The sequence below is a fragment of the Larus michahellis genome, chromosome 6 (genome assembly GCF_964199755.1).
Source record: "Larus michahellis chromosome 6, bLarMic1.1, whole genome shotgun sequence".
Lineage (NCBI taxonomy): Eukaryota > Metazoa > Chordata > Aves > Charadriiformes > Laridae > Larus > Larus michahellis.
The window spans coordinates 42,783,555-42,799,895 of NC_133901.1; the positions used below are offsets into that span (position 1 = coordinate 42,783,555).

Consider the following 16,341-nt stretch of genomic DNA (forward strand, 5'->3'; position numbering starts at 1 on the left):
CTAGTTTCAGCCCAGGGTCGGGAAAGAATGATAAAAACAGAATGGCAACACGTTTTGTAGCCTTCTCTTTCTGGTTTGAGTACCTGTATTAGAAATTGAGCCCCGCGTTTTGATCCAGTTGCTGCTGTTTACTCATTTTGTGACCTAAAGCTGGTAACTTAAGTGCTATGGCTACATATGTAAAAAGGAGATGGTAACAACAACAGATGTTTAGATGTTCGTTACCTTAAAAAAAAAATATGATATCTTGGCAAGGTAGGTGCCATAGGAGTGTTGATATTACATGCTGCAGTGGGTGTCTTTAAAAACAATGACTGAAATGCTGTTAAGGTGAGAACTTAGTAACATGCACTTAAGTCTTTTTGTAATACAGGGGGGGAAAAAAGTCTTTGTAAACAGCCTGGACAGGTACCTTTTCCTCTTCCCTTCCCTCAGTAGCCTGTCTCTCCACAGGTGTGGTTTCCAGCCCTTCCCTCGGTAGCCTGTCTCTCCACAGGTATGGTTTCCAGTTTAACATAATTACCAAAAGTCTTCAAATCTTTTAAAGATCAAGTCTGACTACACTATGGTGTATTTCCAGTCTTTTGTGTTTGTGAAAAGAGGTCACATCAGGAAAAAAAAGGCCACCTAGCAGAGAAAAAAGCGTGAAATGTCATTTTTCTGTAATGGTGAAAGTAGTCATGGCAAAGGGTCTAGAGGTGAGGGTAAAGAGCAAATTTGATTAATCGGTAAGGTGACACTGGCAGCAGCAAACAGCCAAACACGGAACAGTTTGAGTTGCATTTCTGAAGGCACTGCATTACAGAGAAGGGAGATAATATTCCACCATTATATTGCTCTAGCATATCTCCCCAGGAATACTATATTCTGTTGGGATCAACAAACCATGTTACTAGTAAGTTGCTGACAAAGCAGAGTTTGATGAAGCCAAGTGTGGTAGAAAATATAGGTTCTTAAGAAAGATCAAAATACTGGACTTAGGACAACTTGATAAAAGTACTAAGAGGAACTCAGAAATACAATGTTCTGTCAGAACTGAAGGATTTTGATTAAACGGGTGAAACAAAGCTGTACATGGAAGTACAAGTAGGATTAGCTCAACTTAGTTCAGAGCTCAGCAGTGAAGAAAAGGAGATATCAATGAGCTCTTTTGCATTGTAGAATAGTCTTGCTTTGGAAGGAATCTTGCACTTGTGGGGAAAATCCTTGGTCTTGGTAATTACTCTTATATTCAGTTTGACATTGGCAAGGTAGGAATTAAGAGCTAAAAAGCTTTTACGTCTCTAATGTGTCAGTTGCACTGATTAGCCAATATATAGTAAATATATGCTATTTTGCCCTGTGAATTGCAATGAAGGCCAGTCCCCAAATATAGCTGTTGTTTCCTCATCATTCCATGTGGAATATAATCAACATAGGGTTAATTCAAAATTTTGGAAAACTCCAGGATTGCATATCAGACATATGGTACAAAGCTTGAGGCTTTTCATGCAATTGTTTAGGTGAGTAGTTTCTTCACAGGCTCCTGACCCATTCTCCTCACTGCTCCGCTCTTCTGAAAGGTGTAGATAATCTTACTGGGGACAGTACAGGAATCCATGAGACAAAAAGGACATGTTTGTCATAAAGCTGAATACTGCCTTCCTGTACTGCCACTCCCTCAGGTGAAGGAAACTTAAACAAAGGCAGCCAGTATTTTTATCTGATTGCTTTTTAAAGGAATGTCCATCCAGTTTATTGAAGATCTTTTTATTAAAGAAGAAATGATAGTTTATTCCTCTGCAGGGCAAGTCCTTCACTCGCCTAAAGAAAAACATAAAAGATTGTTGAAACCATGACCTTGCATGTGTCTTTTTATATGCCAAAGATGCGTAGCCTATTGCAGATCAGAAGTCAAACTCTCAAGCAATCTATTTCTGAAATGCTTGGTGATACAAATGATACAACCTTGTTGCTGCAGTAAACAATAATGCAAGGGTCTTCTATGAACACATCTACCAATGCAACTAAAATATAACCAGTGAGTAATGTGGCCCGCTTAATGAAGTAGTAGCAACTTGAATAATTGGAATTTCCATTACTTGTTTCCTTCCACCTTAATTTAGCATTGACACTAGTGGTTTTTCTTTCATTCACTTAATGGCTATGCACTCCCAAGCATGCAGTTGTAGCTTTCCTAAAGTCGGTTCACAACATGGTCTCCTAGCATATGTGAATTGTTTCCGCTAGTGTAACGTCTCTGACGTAGCTGTGGAAGGACAGCTCTGCTCAGGCTCCAAGGCATTTGCTGGAGGTGGCAGCACTCTCCTCTGCTGTAGAGCCTGGTACCCATCCAGCTTCCTCACAACTGTTCCCATCAGTCAGCTGGGGACAGCTCCGGGGGGGACCTGGTGAGCTCTGGACAGCTCTGTTATGATATCTGTAGAGAAAATGTCACCCTGCTCCTGGAATATGTTTTCTTTTTTTTTTCTTTAAATGTCACTCCTTACATCAGTGACCTCATCTGACTCAGCATAGCTTCTGTCTGAAGGGAGGGAACTATAGGCAAGTCATAAATTTTGACATAGCCGGAGACTGTAGGGAAGAAGGCACTCCAAGAGAAACAAAATACTGTTATTTGAGCAAACAAAAAAAAATGATTTTTGGAACAGTCTAACAGGCAGTTATGTAAAGCAACTAGAACCTAATCTGAACATCACAAGCTTCTGAAAACAAGGGGATTGTCTATTATGTACACAGTTTGTTTCATCCTCAGGTTTCCCAGAAGTTTTTGCTGAGGTTTGTGCTGGTAGCTATGATGGCACTGTACCTGCTTACCAGTCCGGTTCCTGGATTTGCTCTGGATTTTTGACATAGTGACAACACCCATGTCTCTCACCTTTGAAAATAGGACAGGGTTGAAATAGTCATCTGGGTGGATCACCAGCTTTCTTCTTTAGAGGCTGCTTGTATTAAAAGTCTGTGGAAGACAAGCGAAACCTGTGCTCTTACCATCCCTGGCAAATGAAGCTGTGACTACAGAATGAGCTTCTTTACTCTTCGCACTCCATTATTAGGCACAGAGCTTCCTACAAGCACAGGAGGGAAAGGACTTAGGGAGGCCTAGAAGAAGAAAACTGTGGAATATTTTTACTCCGAAATGAACCTGGTAGTGATAATGCAAGCACATGAAAGAGCTGTTGTCCTGTTGTGTTTAAGGGGAATGTTGGCCAGGACACTGGCATATCCTCTACACTTTCTTTTTAAAAGTGCTAAGCTATGCTGAATGTTCATGCAGACCCAGACAGAAACCAAAGGAGTAGGAACAAGTGATCTCAGTTTAACATTTCATTCAAATGACAGTGCCCCTAATGAGATTACCGCTTTAGTTTCCTAGCGCACCACTCAGCCTCAAAAGATCTCACAGACACTTTCAGATGTCCTAAACTGATAAGCAAATGGCATGTTACACATGTGAAAGTAGGATAGAAGCATATAGTTCTTGATTAAGCAGCCCAGGAGTATCCCTGTTTCTTAATGCTTAGCTCTGTTCAGCTTGATGACTGTGTAGTTTTATTCTGTTCTGGGTTTTGTTTCCCTCCCCCCACCCCTTTTTTTTTAACAAATGACTGAAGATTTAAGTATAGGAAGATAATAGGAAGAATTCACAGTCTGTAAAAACATGACCTCTCTTCTAATACTTTTTTCTGTCATACTGTCTCTACTAGTGAAGCAATGATTTGCCATGTTTATCTTACTCCTCGTTTTATTCCATTCTCCTGAACCCTTGAAATGGAGCCAAGAAAGGGCATTAAAAAACAACAGCGAATTCCTAGAAAAAGGAAAGGAATACTGCAATGGGAATTTACCTTCAATCATCTGTGTCTGCATTTTAAAAAATAAATAAATAAAAATAACCAGTACCAGCCTTTGGAAAGAGAACTACTGGATAAACTGGCAGGCCTGAAAACTCTGCTGTTTGAAGTGCAACAAGTTAGTTTTGTCTTCCCTCAAAGTAATCATCCAAGCACCACTGGTTGTGGCCTTATACAGGCTAGGTTCCAAATGCTGTTAATGTAAATGTGTCCTCAAGGTATTTGTGAGACATCAGAAACCTGTTTTCTTTTCAAGCTGTATGTTGCTGTCTGCACTGATTTTGCTTTGGGCCAGTTCTACTGGCTGAGTGCAACTTCCACTCAAATCCCTGTGAATTTCTGTGGTTTAATTTGGACCTCTGACTAAAAAATACAGTTATGTGGTTTAGTCTAGTGTCTATGCGGAGCATAATTATTCCCTTGTACAAATGTTTTTTTGCCACTGTGAATACTAAACAAACACTTCTATTGCCTCATGGTTTTGAAAAATTATTGACCGTCTCCTCAGAAAAAGACTGGGGCCCCGGTAGTGTTTGCTCTCTGCTGTTTCACCACCAGTTTTTCTGTCAACGTTTTATGGTACGTGTATGGTCAGAGCAACCTATTATCAGTGTTCAAACTCAGCTACATCACTCTAGTGCATTATGTGGTTTGGGTTGTCTTTTTGGTTATCAGGGTAAAACTGATGCTTTGTTTGGTTTTTTTCACCTTAACATAATGGAAATTTCTTTGTAACTGGTGGGTAAAGGTAGGGATGCTGTGGAGATACAGTAGAGTGCTTCTGGAGGTCCTGCACATATGAATGACTTGAAAGTGGTGAGCATTATTTAATGTTTATAGCTCTATCCTGAGAGCAGAAACTTTTTGTTTATGTCTGTAGTTCTGCCAACAGCTTCTCCCCTTCCCTCGTGTTCTCTGTATTTTACCTATTCCCGATCTAAGGCAGAAATGCTCTCCAGTGTTACTGAACAAATGTTATAAAGTTTTATGGAATGCCTAACAGCTGGAATATAAGCTATGAAAAATCAAGTAATGAACTAAGGAAGCAGTTAGCTAGGTATTTATATTCTTAGCCTTCTACTTAAGTGTCATGCCTTTAGAAGACCTGTATTGAAATAATGAGACAGGTATGTAGCGTAACTGTGCTTTTGCCATGGAAATTAAATAACCCATAACACCTCTATCTGCGTTCAAAGAGAATAAATTCTAATTTTACCCTGAGAAAGCAAGGGCTATGGAATCCACAGCCAAACATTAAGTTGTAGGGGGGTTTTGTGATGCTAAATGCATGTAGTGTATACTTTTTTCAGTTTAACAAACCAATGCGAAAGAAGGTAAACGCTCTTTTTTGGAGCCTTTCCTGCTACATATGGAAAAATCTATGTAAAAAGAACTTGTTTGTAGTACATTATATATCACAGTGCAATAAATGGATGTTCTGAAGCAGAAGTTACAAATGGCTGTGCAGTTGTTAACAGATTAGTAAAGAGATTTGGGTGTTTGGGATTTTAGCATGGGATTTTGTTTGCTTGTTTTATTAAAAAATATGTTTTGCCCATAAAGTAACTGAGCATGAAGAGGGGCTTGAGAAGCCTAGAAAGATCTGTCCCCTTCCCTGGGGGCTATATTAGACCTCTGAGTCATGAAGTATTTGCATAGTAGGTGTCTGGTTGCAAACCTTTTATGGTCCCCACTCAGCTGGGATATCAGCATCTGCATTATAGCTCCCATCTATTCTTAGGTGATATCCCAGCAGGACTGAACAGGCAAGGCAGAAAGAGAATTGCTTTCATTATATAAAACTCTTCCCATTCTGTTTTCTGACACTTTCTCTGTCTACCCCATCCTTCTGTTCTGTAGTGCCACCTTGTTGCTTTGTGAAAGAGATACAAAATGGCTTACAGCGTGACTCTGAATGGACCTGGACCCTGGGGTTTCCGGCTGCAAGGGGGCAAGGACTTCAACATGCCCTTGACTATCTCCAGAGTAAGTGAGCAAAAAAACTTTGTTGATCTTGTTTAGGTTGGAAAATAGCAGTAAACCAGTCATATGTACACTCTGACTTGGCCTAGTGAAATAGAGGATCTTTGCAGGTAGGTCTGAAAAGAGAATGTAATGTGGACTTTAAATATACCAGTTCAAGGTACAGCCTGGCATTGATGATGCCTTAGGAAGACAGTCCTGGTTAGTATCTTTTTAAGAATGACAATACCGTCTCTCTTAAATAAGCTTCCACTTCTATTTTGTACAGTGTTGTCTCTTTTTCTGCTGATAGGGACCTCACTGGTACTGTCTGTTTGGGGGAAGGGAGTAGAACAACTATGAATGGGAATATAAAATTATGTTTCTAGAAAATAAATGTGTAAATGCTTGTAAGTTCATGAAGTTTAGGTGTTAAAACTGGACAAAGATAGGGATACACGTCCCCTCTTTTGGGGGGGAGCAATAATGGGATGAAAATTAAACATGTCGAGCAGAAGACTCAATAATGCTTAAAATACAGTCTTAAATTATGCAGAAGCTTTCCATTTGCAACTGACAAACAGCATGTTATTTAATAATTAATTACCTGGTATATCTGTCAATTACAGATTAGCCCATTTATTTCCTAGCCATCTTTTTGTTTTTTTTTTTCCTAAAAGCAATATTTTAAGGTGTTGCAGTAGAGTGCTCTTATTACCTAAATTAGCTTAGTTTCTTAAAAGTTTTTAACATTGTACCGTTTTCAGGAAATTTGTGTTTCCCTTTCCTACCCTTAACAAACTAGATAGTTCCGTGTAACTTCTGGTTTGGGAGCTCTGCTTTCTACTACCTCTTGAAGCTCCCCCCTCCTTTTTTTGGGTCCCCCCCCGCTTTTTTCTTTCTGACAGTCTCAAATCTGTTCCAGAATGTTCAGATCTTTTCAGAGACATCTTGGTTCCACCAGTCACCTGCAGAAGGCTTATTTTGCAGTGCGATGACAAGAGATGTTACTTATATAACAGTGTTTAAAAGGAATACCAGCCTGATTTAATCAGACAAACAAATAGTAGGCAAACAATAGGTCTGCTCCACTGCAAAAAAAAAAAAAAGCCACCTAAACTATTTTAAAAACTGGTTGGTTTTTTTTGTAATGAAAACATATGGTCTGTTAACTTGTGGGTACCAAATTGATATCCCTGCAACAATCATGATTCAAAGTCACCAGTGAGCTTCTGAAATCTTAACTATGCTATTTCATATTCATACTGTAAAGCTCTGTATTATTTGATCTCCCTTATTCTTATGCACAATATTCCTTTCACTGAAGATAAAGCCTTATTTACTGTAATACTAAGTCCTGTGATGATGAGAGGAACTTTTCATAACCCCTTTTGCAGAAGCAGCATAGTAATTGCAAAGAAGGCTGTTCTGTCAGTGTTATTAAAAATGAAAATGCAAAAAAATAACAAAAACACCACCCCTGCCCACAAAAATAAATTCATGTAATAAATTTGTACTAATTTCACTATGGTAAATAGTTTTGGTATTTCTTTCCTTATTCCACCCAAGGTAAGTACAGAGGTGCCAACATATTTTTGTAGGCATTTTCATGACACTTTGCAGCCCGCACTGTATGGTGTTGATTATTTTTTTATAAGTAATTCAGTCATACCTGGAGGTTGTCAGTCAAGGGCTGGGGCTGTGGCACTTCCATTGTTTATGTCATAACCAGAAATGAAAAACCAGTTGTTTCCCAAAGAATCCATTGTCTCAGATTATAATCTCTTGAAGAATACTCAATATGCCCAAAGGCTATATGATTCTCATGGGGCTTTGGAGACCATATGATGAGCAGGAGTGAATCTGCAATGGCTGCATTCCCAGAGGTGTGGAGGAATTACCTCTTCACACAGCTGGCTGCATTTCCAGCAGTAGAAGTGTCAGTAAGCACTGTTAAATGTTTTGAACTCTTCTCCAGTGAGGCCCAGCTTTCACTTGGGAGCATTGCTTTGGGATAGGGTTGGATTTTGTAGCCTGTCTTAGAGGGGAAAAGCAGGTATGCAGAAATGAATGTAGCCTCTTTCAGGGGGAGCTGGAGTAGGAATGCCTACTGGTTGTGATATTTTTTTAATTGGAACACAGTGTAATATGTGTCTTGATGATAATATTCTTAAAGTCTATATTTTCTTTAGCATCTTTCACATAAGTGTATCTTCAAACAGATCAGATATTTCCCTTAATCGGCAATTTGCAGTCATAAGTAAGTTGAGCTGTGAACTTAGCCATAATTGCGACCTTACCATGGGGGAAAAGGAAAGCTGTACTTACATTTTCAACATATCCTTGGCGGGGAGTGGGAGAGGGAAGATAACTGTGAGGAAAATCCCCTTCTTGTGAAGGGCACACAGCTCTAAATGTTGCCAGTGGATGCCATGCACTTATCTATGGGCTGGTTTTGATCTATAGCTGCCCTGAGGTGAGATTAGACCTATGTGCAAGAGGAGTCCTAAACCCCAAACACTTCAAATTAGAGGGTCTTATAATTGCTTTTAATACCAGATGCGCTGCAGCCCTTTTGCCTAGATACGCATAGTATCCCTCTCTGCAGGCAGATAGGGTTTACATGAAGACACGCTCATTATGCTCAACCTGCCCCCAAGCAATAAGACTGCTTGTGAGAGAACAAAAGATTCATCCTTTTTCATGGAGGCTCTGTGCTCTTCTGTCATGCAGCAAGTCATGCCATGAGAGAGTTGCCTCTGAGCTCCTGAGAAAGATGACGGCAACAGTCTACCATGCCGGGATTGTTCATCCCACCTATAGTCTTATGCCTGCATGTTTCCGAGGACCTTCCTGAAAAGGAGAAGCTAGTATTGTGCCAGTATGAAGCTAGCCCATACCTAGAACTAAAGTGGGCACCCTAGACTTAGAAACTAGAGCTGTGGATTAGCTGTCTGTTGACCTGCACTGTGTCAGCCAGCCCCATGCAATTGACACTCAGCTTGCACTTCTCCACCTGAGAAACGGGAGAAAACCTGAAGGACTTTGAAGCCTACTGACAAAAGCACAATGCAAGATTGTGGCATTGCTAATGCTTCTATTCAGGAAAATGCTCTTAAAACAGTGAGCAAGAAAGGGAATTAAGTCAGAGCCGTTTGGCACAACGGTTCAGTTTTAAAGTACTCCTTAAAATGCTGTCTGAGACGTATTTCCTTCCCTTCAGGTATGTCCAGGTGATCAGCTCACTGCTGAATAGTCAGCAGCATATGACACAAGAGTCACAGTCAGTCAGCTGGGTGATAGGTGTTTCCCTGAAATGGATTGTTCTGCCTATCTGTTCTTTATCTAAAAATAACTGCCTGACTAACATAGGAGGGTAGGGACAGGAAAAGAGGAGACAAAAACAAGTGGAGAAGAGTTAAGGTCACTCTGTAGATTTCCCACTCTAACAATGGCATTAGAAAATAATCTGGGAAGACTTTAAAAATATTTTTTGAGTCCCCACCCTGCAGACCATCCTACCCTCCACAACAAATTCTGTCATGAGGTGTCATGGGTGGGTAGCAGAGGTAGGAAAACAGTATTGACAGACTCTTAGTAAAGCTGAGCATCTGTCAGTCCTACTGAAATGAATGAGACTTGCAAGTTGTTGGCAGTGCTAAGAGCTGTCACCAGTGGTGTGATCATATGCATAAATCTGGTCTTTCTGAACTGACGTGGGCAGCAAAGCAGGTTATTTTCTCCTACTGCTTGCATGAACTGTCTGGAAGCAAGCAGAATTCATTAATTTTATAGACCTAATCCTCTGTAAAGAAGGCTTTTAGGCATAGTTAATTATCTAAGTGCCGTGCTGCGCTGCCATGTTACCTAAGATGGTATGATTGTACATGGGTGGACGCAATAGCAGAGCCTCTTCATATATTTGTGAATGATTATTGCTGAACAGCAAGCTTTTTCTAGTGAGACAGACTGGCTTGCAGGTGATGCAATGAGCTGAAAGGTATGCAAAAACTATCATCATCTGAGATGGCGTAAATATTATCCAGAACAGCACAGTAACACTTGACTGGTATATTTACTCTGGGATTATCCATACAGTTTTGTGTTTCCTAATAGAGGGTTTTTTAATGTTTCCTGTGTTCCAAATCAAAAACCAGATCCTGAAGCTGAAGGAGACAGTGCTTAAACAAAACAAAACTGTTGGAGAACTACTTTGGCTTTATTCTATTAAGTGAGGAAGAAGTTGAAATCTGGTGATGACATAAGCGCAGTGAGGGGAAATGGCAGACACTAATAAAAAAAATTAAATTCGCTGAATCTGTATACTTACTCTGATACAAGCAGCCTGAAACAGTTCTTTGGGGGGGCAAACCCCCCCCCGTTCTAGCATTTCTCAGTCCATGTCTCTGGAGGAGCAGGAAGGCTTTTCTCACATATGTTGGACTCTTTCCTTTACCATCATCTTTTCCTGATTACTTTGTGTCTCTCCTTTATCCCTAGCATACATATGTCAATCTCTCCGTGCGACTGCATTTCCTTTAGAGGAGCTATGTGAGAGTATTAATTTCCTGTTGGCCTTATTGCATATGGGATATCAGTGCCTTACAACAGGCAAGTGATGGGCAAAGGGAGTCCCTCTTAGCTTCTTTTCTTCTATTCTTGAAGGCAGGGAAATCTCAGATTATCTGGGTCAGGCATTATGATTTTGCAGCTGTCATTTGGATGGCCATGTGGTGCTGTACATAAATTGTAATCAGAAGAGTGAAGTGTACCTGTATTGACTGAACTGAAGAAACTTAACAAGTTCCCTTGAAATGCTGACTCCACGTCACCTGTTTAGCATCCATCTCTGGTGAAGCAAACTGCTGAGTAGCTGTCCTACACAACTGCAACTGAGAGGGTTTTTTTCATCTCTAAGTGTTAAGTCCCCCACAATACTAGAAGCCATAATCTGCTCAATTTGCAGATCACTTCTTGAGCAACAGAGTCACCCCATCCAAAGTTATAGCAACCTGAATTTTATTACATGCCGCCATTTGTTATATGTACTGTATGTGTCAGTATCATGAGAGAATGCTAGTTACTTTAGATGGTATCTGTCATGGTTTCAAACTAATTTGCAAGCTGATTCTGGTATGCTTACAGCCACAGTTATCAGAAACATTTGCATTTCTGTGATCCTGAACCCTGCGAGTATTTGATTTTGGTATTGTTTATTTGAGCTGTTCCCAGTAGTCAGCATCTACACTATAAGTGACAGTTCAATATATAGGCCATTTGTATGATATGGTTGCCTCTCTCATCAAACACAAGTGGCACTTGTATGTTGGATAAGGAGGGAAGGAGCAAATTCTCTAGTTGCATTCTTTTAAAATAATAGTTATTGGGCCAGAGAGAGAGATGGGTTCTGGGGCCTGGGGATCAGAACATTCCTGGATACTGGGGATGACTCAAGTCTCTGCTCTGAATACAGCAGAACAGGTTTAAACTTGGCTGTGCAGGTAGTCTAAGAGGTAAGGCATTAGCTATTCTGAGAGAAGCAACATTCCTTGTCTTGATCAAAAACACTGTATCAGGTCTGAGGAGTAATATGAATGGATGTTTCACCTAAGCTGCTAACACTTCAGGACAAGGTTTGAGTTCAACAAATACCTGTTTTTTGTAATACAAAGCAGTTCCAGCACAATATGTACTCTTTTTCCTTTCTGGTTAAACAATCATGGTATACGAAGCATTTATTTTCTTTCCTTGCAGAAAACATTCTGAAAAATCCATGCGGCTTGTGGTTGTATCTTTAAACTCAGGATTTTGAGGGGAAGAGTCCTTTTATTATTATTTTTATTTAAATCTTAGCATCATAATGCAATGTGATTTGAATGCATGTACTGTACTCGACCAAATAACTTTCAGGAAGGATATGGAGCTAACTACAGCTCTTGGTCAAATTATTTCTCCTTGGTCAAATTACTTCTCATCAAGTACACACTTGGAACTGAAAGGCAGCCTCTCTTATCTGTTTGTATGATTAAAGTAATCACTAAATACTAAGCTCACTGCTGAAGGCCAGAGGTAAATAAAGGAGTATTATGTACTCTGCACAGTATCTGTGCAGACATCATGCATAGCTCTATTGAAGATTCTGTTTCTCAATTCTGTCCGTGTTTTGAATTTCAGGAGAAATATTTAGCCCTGTCAGAATCTGGGCCAGATTAATACGAATAATGGACTGTAATAGCTGAGGTACTGGCTTAAATGATGATATATCATGAAACCTGCTGCTCTGACTATTCCAACACATAATACATAACCAGTGGGTTTGAAGCCTTTTATTTTATCTGCTAAATGCAGCTTTTCTCTTTGGGGTGTGATTGCATCTGAATCATCAATGCTCATGTGGCATTATTCGTGAAAAGGGCTCAGTATATGAAATAATTGGGCTGAATGGCATCTGTGCAACTACCAACTCAGTTATAAATACTGTCAGTATTTCTTGGTGATAGCTTTACTACTTATGCCAAAAACCCCCACTCCATAGTGACTTTGCAGCTTTCCTGCAAAAGGGAGGGTAACATAACCCTTCCCTTGAACAGGAGGCAGTGTTGACTGAGAAACTGAGAAGTTCACAAGTGGGGATAACCATAGTTACTGTGTCTTCATGGAGGAGGAGGAGAAGGTTTCTTAACCTAAGGAAACAGGTCCACAACTCAAATGAGTTATGTTAATTTTTTTCTTGTTTTAATTTTTAACAATGTTCCCTGGCAACTGGATATTCTGGTCTGACAAACTGCTCAGACTTTGACCTAGAGTTTATTTAGTTGAGAATATAGTTGATGTAGTATTTCAGGAAGGCCTCAGATTTACTTAATTATGGTAAAGTTAATAATTTTGCAGATCCTTTAGAACTAGTAAACACTGCAGGAGGTAACCATTAAATTATGAATTTAAAGCTGGTGAACCGTTAGTGCTTTATAATTAAAATGCACAATAAGTTTTTTTCAGGTAGAACTTTTTATTAGTCTCTGACGTCTGAACTCAGTAAATGGCTGTCTTCATAACACAGTAGATAACCCTGTCATTAGCTCCGTTCTGAACACATTATTGCAAAATGTTCTCCAAGTGGAGAGGAAAGTCTCTTACTTTAACAAGTGGAACACAAAGAGGGAAATTATCTCTGCAAATACGTTAACATTTTTCTGCAAATACGTTAACATTAACTTTCTATACTAGCAACAGCAGTTCCCATCTGGCCACTCTTATTGTCTAATTAGTAGCATAAAGAGTATGTTATTTTATAACTCTAGAACATGTGGGTATTTAAAAAAACCCAAACAGCTAACCTTCAGTAGCACTCTGAAAGTATCAAAATGGTATACAAAATGCAATGGTCATCTTTATAATCTAGCATTCATAGTGGACTGGAGCTAGCTGAGAAAACAATTTGATATAGTTGATTTTTTTTGTGTGTGTAACTAGAAGTTTCTGCACACAGGTACCTGAGATGCCACCATTTTAATGCATAATATAGCGTTAAATACTGTCTAATATTATACAAATACTGCTTTTTTTTTACTGTGTTTTGTTATAGGAAGAGCTTGATGCTCAATGTGCAGGTAAGTTATTAATCCCCAGTGAAAGATCATGAGGAAGAGGAGAGGAAGGAGGGAATTTTTTGCTGAACATGGTAAAAATTGACACTTGCATGTCTTGAGGAAATAAATTAATTTAAAACAATGTTTGGCAATGTCAGCTATGGTATACTTTGAAATGAATAATGCTAATTGAAAAAGGATGGCTTATATAGCACATTAAAGGGCTGTTGCTTCTGTAGTAGTGTAATTTAAGCCTTAATAAAAAGGTTACCTGAGAGCAAAATCTCAAATAGGCTTTTTCTTACAATTGTCTAAATGTTTAAATCCTAATTTGACAAAAGTATGTTATGATACTTAATAAATGTCACTTCATAAAAAATTTAATTCTTGCCGGTGCAGAGTGAGGACAAAGATGTTAACAAATCTGCTGTTCAGTCACATTCTGTTGACCTATAATTTACATAATATCATACACTTAAAAACAAACAGGTATCACCTGTCAAAATGTGCTGCATAGATGAGGAAAAAAAAAGATGTATTTTACTTAGCTGTTATCATAAGTTAAGGGCCTAAGTGAAATAAAAGCTTGATCATATGAGCCATCAGTGTGAATCTGGCCCTGAAGCTTAGTCCAGCTCTACTGTTGGGTATCCTTTGGGAACAGTCCTAAAAACTTTCATTTGCAGGTCTCCAAAGAGTGTATTTTATTTTTTTTTTTCCCAAAAATGTGAAGCTGTGTTGTTCTGAGAGATTTCAGGAATAAGAGCACCCAGCTCTTATTTATAGGGGGAAGAAAGAACTTTTTTCCACCCCCTGACTTCGAGCATAAGCACTCTGTGTTTTTTGTAATTAGGTACCCTGAAAAAAATTCATTTCCAGCTTACAAATGGCTCCAGATGACATCTTGAACATGCTTCATACAAGGTGACTCCTCTTTTGTTAGCAGTGGCTAGCAGCCATTTTTCCAGAAAGTCAATGAGATCTTGCTCTCCTTTTAGGAAGACGTAATGGGTCAAATGTCTTAAAGGCATGCAAATCCCCTTGCAAGGGTAGAGTTACTTTCTGCACCTCCCACACACGTAGCTGGTGTTGTGATCATCTGTGCCACAGGTGTTCAGTGCCTGAACACTGTGCATAAATAGGTGTTAACCTTTCCCCAAAATCTTTCCAAATACACTTGATTTGTAGCAATGGCAGCTGAGGATTAGGAGGAACTCAGCCTTTCATATGCTCGCACCATATCCCCTCCTTTCCCTTCCTCAGAGTCCAAATTCCAGCTGCTGTGCTATTTTGGCTCCCTCACTTGGTTAGCCATACTTATTAATACACATAAACCCTTATTTTCGTTAAAGGTAACAGGTTTAAGGGCACACATTTACTTTAACAATTTATGGCTCTTCAGTTTAAAGCCAGCATTAGTGACAATTGGTCTTTGTGGCATGAAGAAAAATAACTGTAAGGCATTATAGTCCTTATTATACCTGGTTGGGGGGCCATGCACACTCTTCAGAAGCCTCTATGGGATTCTCATGCTATATTTAGAGCATCCTGTAACCTAGGAAGCTATTTTGAATTGGAATGAATGCTACATTTACCTCAAGCTTCTGGAATGGGACATGGTATCCAAAACTCCAAAAATACTACATGTAACCCCAGATTCTGGTACGTAGTGCCAAATCAGAATGCTCTGGTATTAGGGTGAATTTGGGCTGCCTTTTCTTGATCCTGGGGGTCACTGGGACCATCCTGCTCTATTTGAGAATGTCAGCATTCTCTCCTTACCTAGTCATAGCTGGTTCAGAAATGGTCAAGGGCAGTTGGTACTATGGCAGGTGTTTAAAAAAGAAATAGGCAGCCAAAACAAGATGTTCTTTTTCATGAGAGCTGGCTAAGATTAACTAGTGTAAGAAATAAATGGATAGTCTTTTGGCTAATTTTTTTACAGGAGTTGCAAAATACAAGTACCCTCCTGACCTACTGTCAAAATTGCTTTCCTGTCCAGAAGATTCTAGTCTCACTTGTTTGCTTAAATTATCTATCAAACTATTCAAGGTTAAACCCTTTTGCCAACTGTATGGGGTGGGGCGGATGAGGATTTTTCTATTATGTGTCTGCTTTGCTTTCTTGATGACAAGAAGTGGTCAAAAGTCTGTAAGTGTCATGGCTTGTTTGAACAAAAACAACCCAAACCTATTTGAACAGCAATCTCTTCTCAGTTTAATTGCCTACTGCTCCGTACTGCTTCTTTTCAGTGTAAAAGAAGCAGTACATTTCTAAAATTAAACTATATGTGCTATGTTGGCGTATAGTTGTCAGTAGTTCAGGATGAGTGTGCGGAGTTGTGGGTAGCAGGCTGTTGGAGGTAAGCCCCTGACAGAAAGAGCGAACAGATTATTAGGGTGCCAGAATTGCTTGGCTGTTTCGCCCCTGAGGTGTAGCAAAACTATCCTCTCTTTTGAGGGAGGAACTATCCCACACTTGAGAACTATATGTTGTTGTGGTGGTTGGCTGCAAAGGCAAGTACTGATATTACTGTGGTCTCTGGTCATGTGGGAGACCCCTATGGGGGCTCCTGGCATTCATCCTTGCTCTGTGTGGCATGGTACTCTGCTGTCTCTTCTTTCCATATGCCTGGGATGCTGATGGGGGCTTCCTCCCCTGCCTGCCTTTCCTTGCTTTACCCCGCATTCTTCCTCATCAGAGTCCACCATCCTTTCTTTGCTCCCAGCTTTCAGTGATGTTTAGATTAAGTGTACTGTGAGTAGAAGAGCAGAGATGAACACTGCATTTGGAACGTGAAAGTTACAGACCCTTCCACAAGGTGTTACAATTTCTCATAGAGCAGTGAAGGGAAAGACAGCAAGAATTCTCTGATTACATGCATTGCTGTGTTAAATAGTTGTTTTTACCCTAAGTTGGGGAACCCAAGCTGCAAC

At 39.7% G+C, this 16,341-nt stretch overlaps 1 protein-coding gene across 28 annotated transcripts in view; it reads left to right on the top strand.

Moving 5' to 3' along the window:
* The window catches only part of LDB3 (LIM domain binding 3), a 129,463-nt gene that overhangs the window by 1,093 nt on the left and 112,029 nt on the right, over nucleotides 1–16,341 (top strand). For 15 of the 28 annotated variants that reach the window (XM_074591015.1, XM_074591018.1, XM_074591019.1 and 12 more), the window contains exons 1-2: nucleotides 5,532–5,620; nucleotides 5,715–5,840. In XM_074591015.1, the coding sequence (XP_074447116.1) occupies nucleotides 5,748–5,840 (93 nt within the window). In that variant the 5' untranslated portion in view covers nucleotides 5,532–5,620; nucleotides 5,715–5,747. Of the gene's footprint in view, nucleotides 1–453; nucleotides 497–5,507; nucleotides 5,621–5,714; nucleotides 5,841–16,341 lie in introns of those variants that run through there. The other 13 variants (XM_074591043.1, XM_074591017.1, XM_074591022.1 and 10 more) reach the window with 4 other exon arrangements.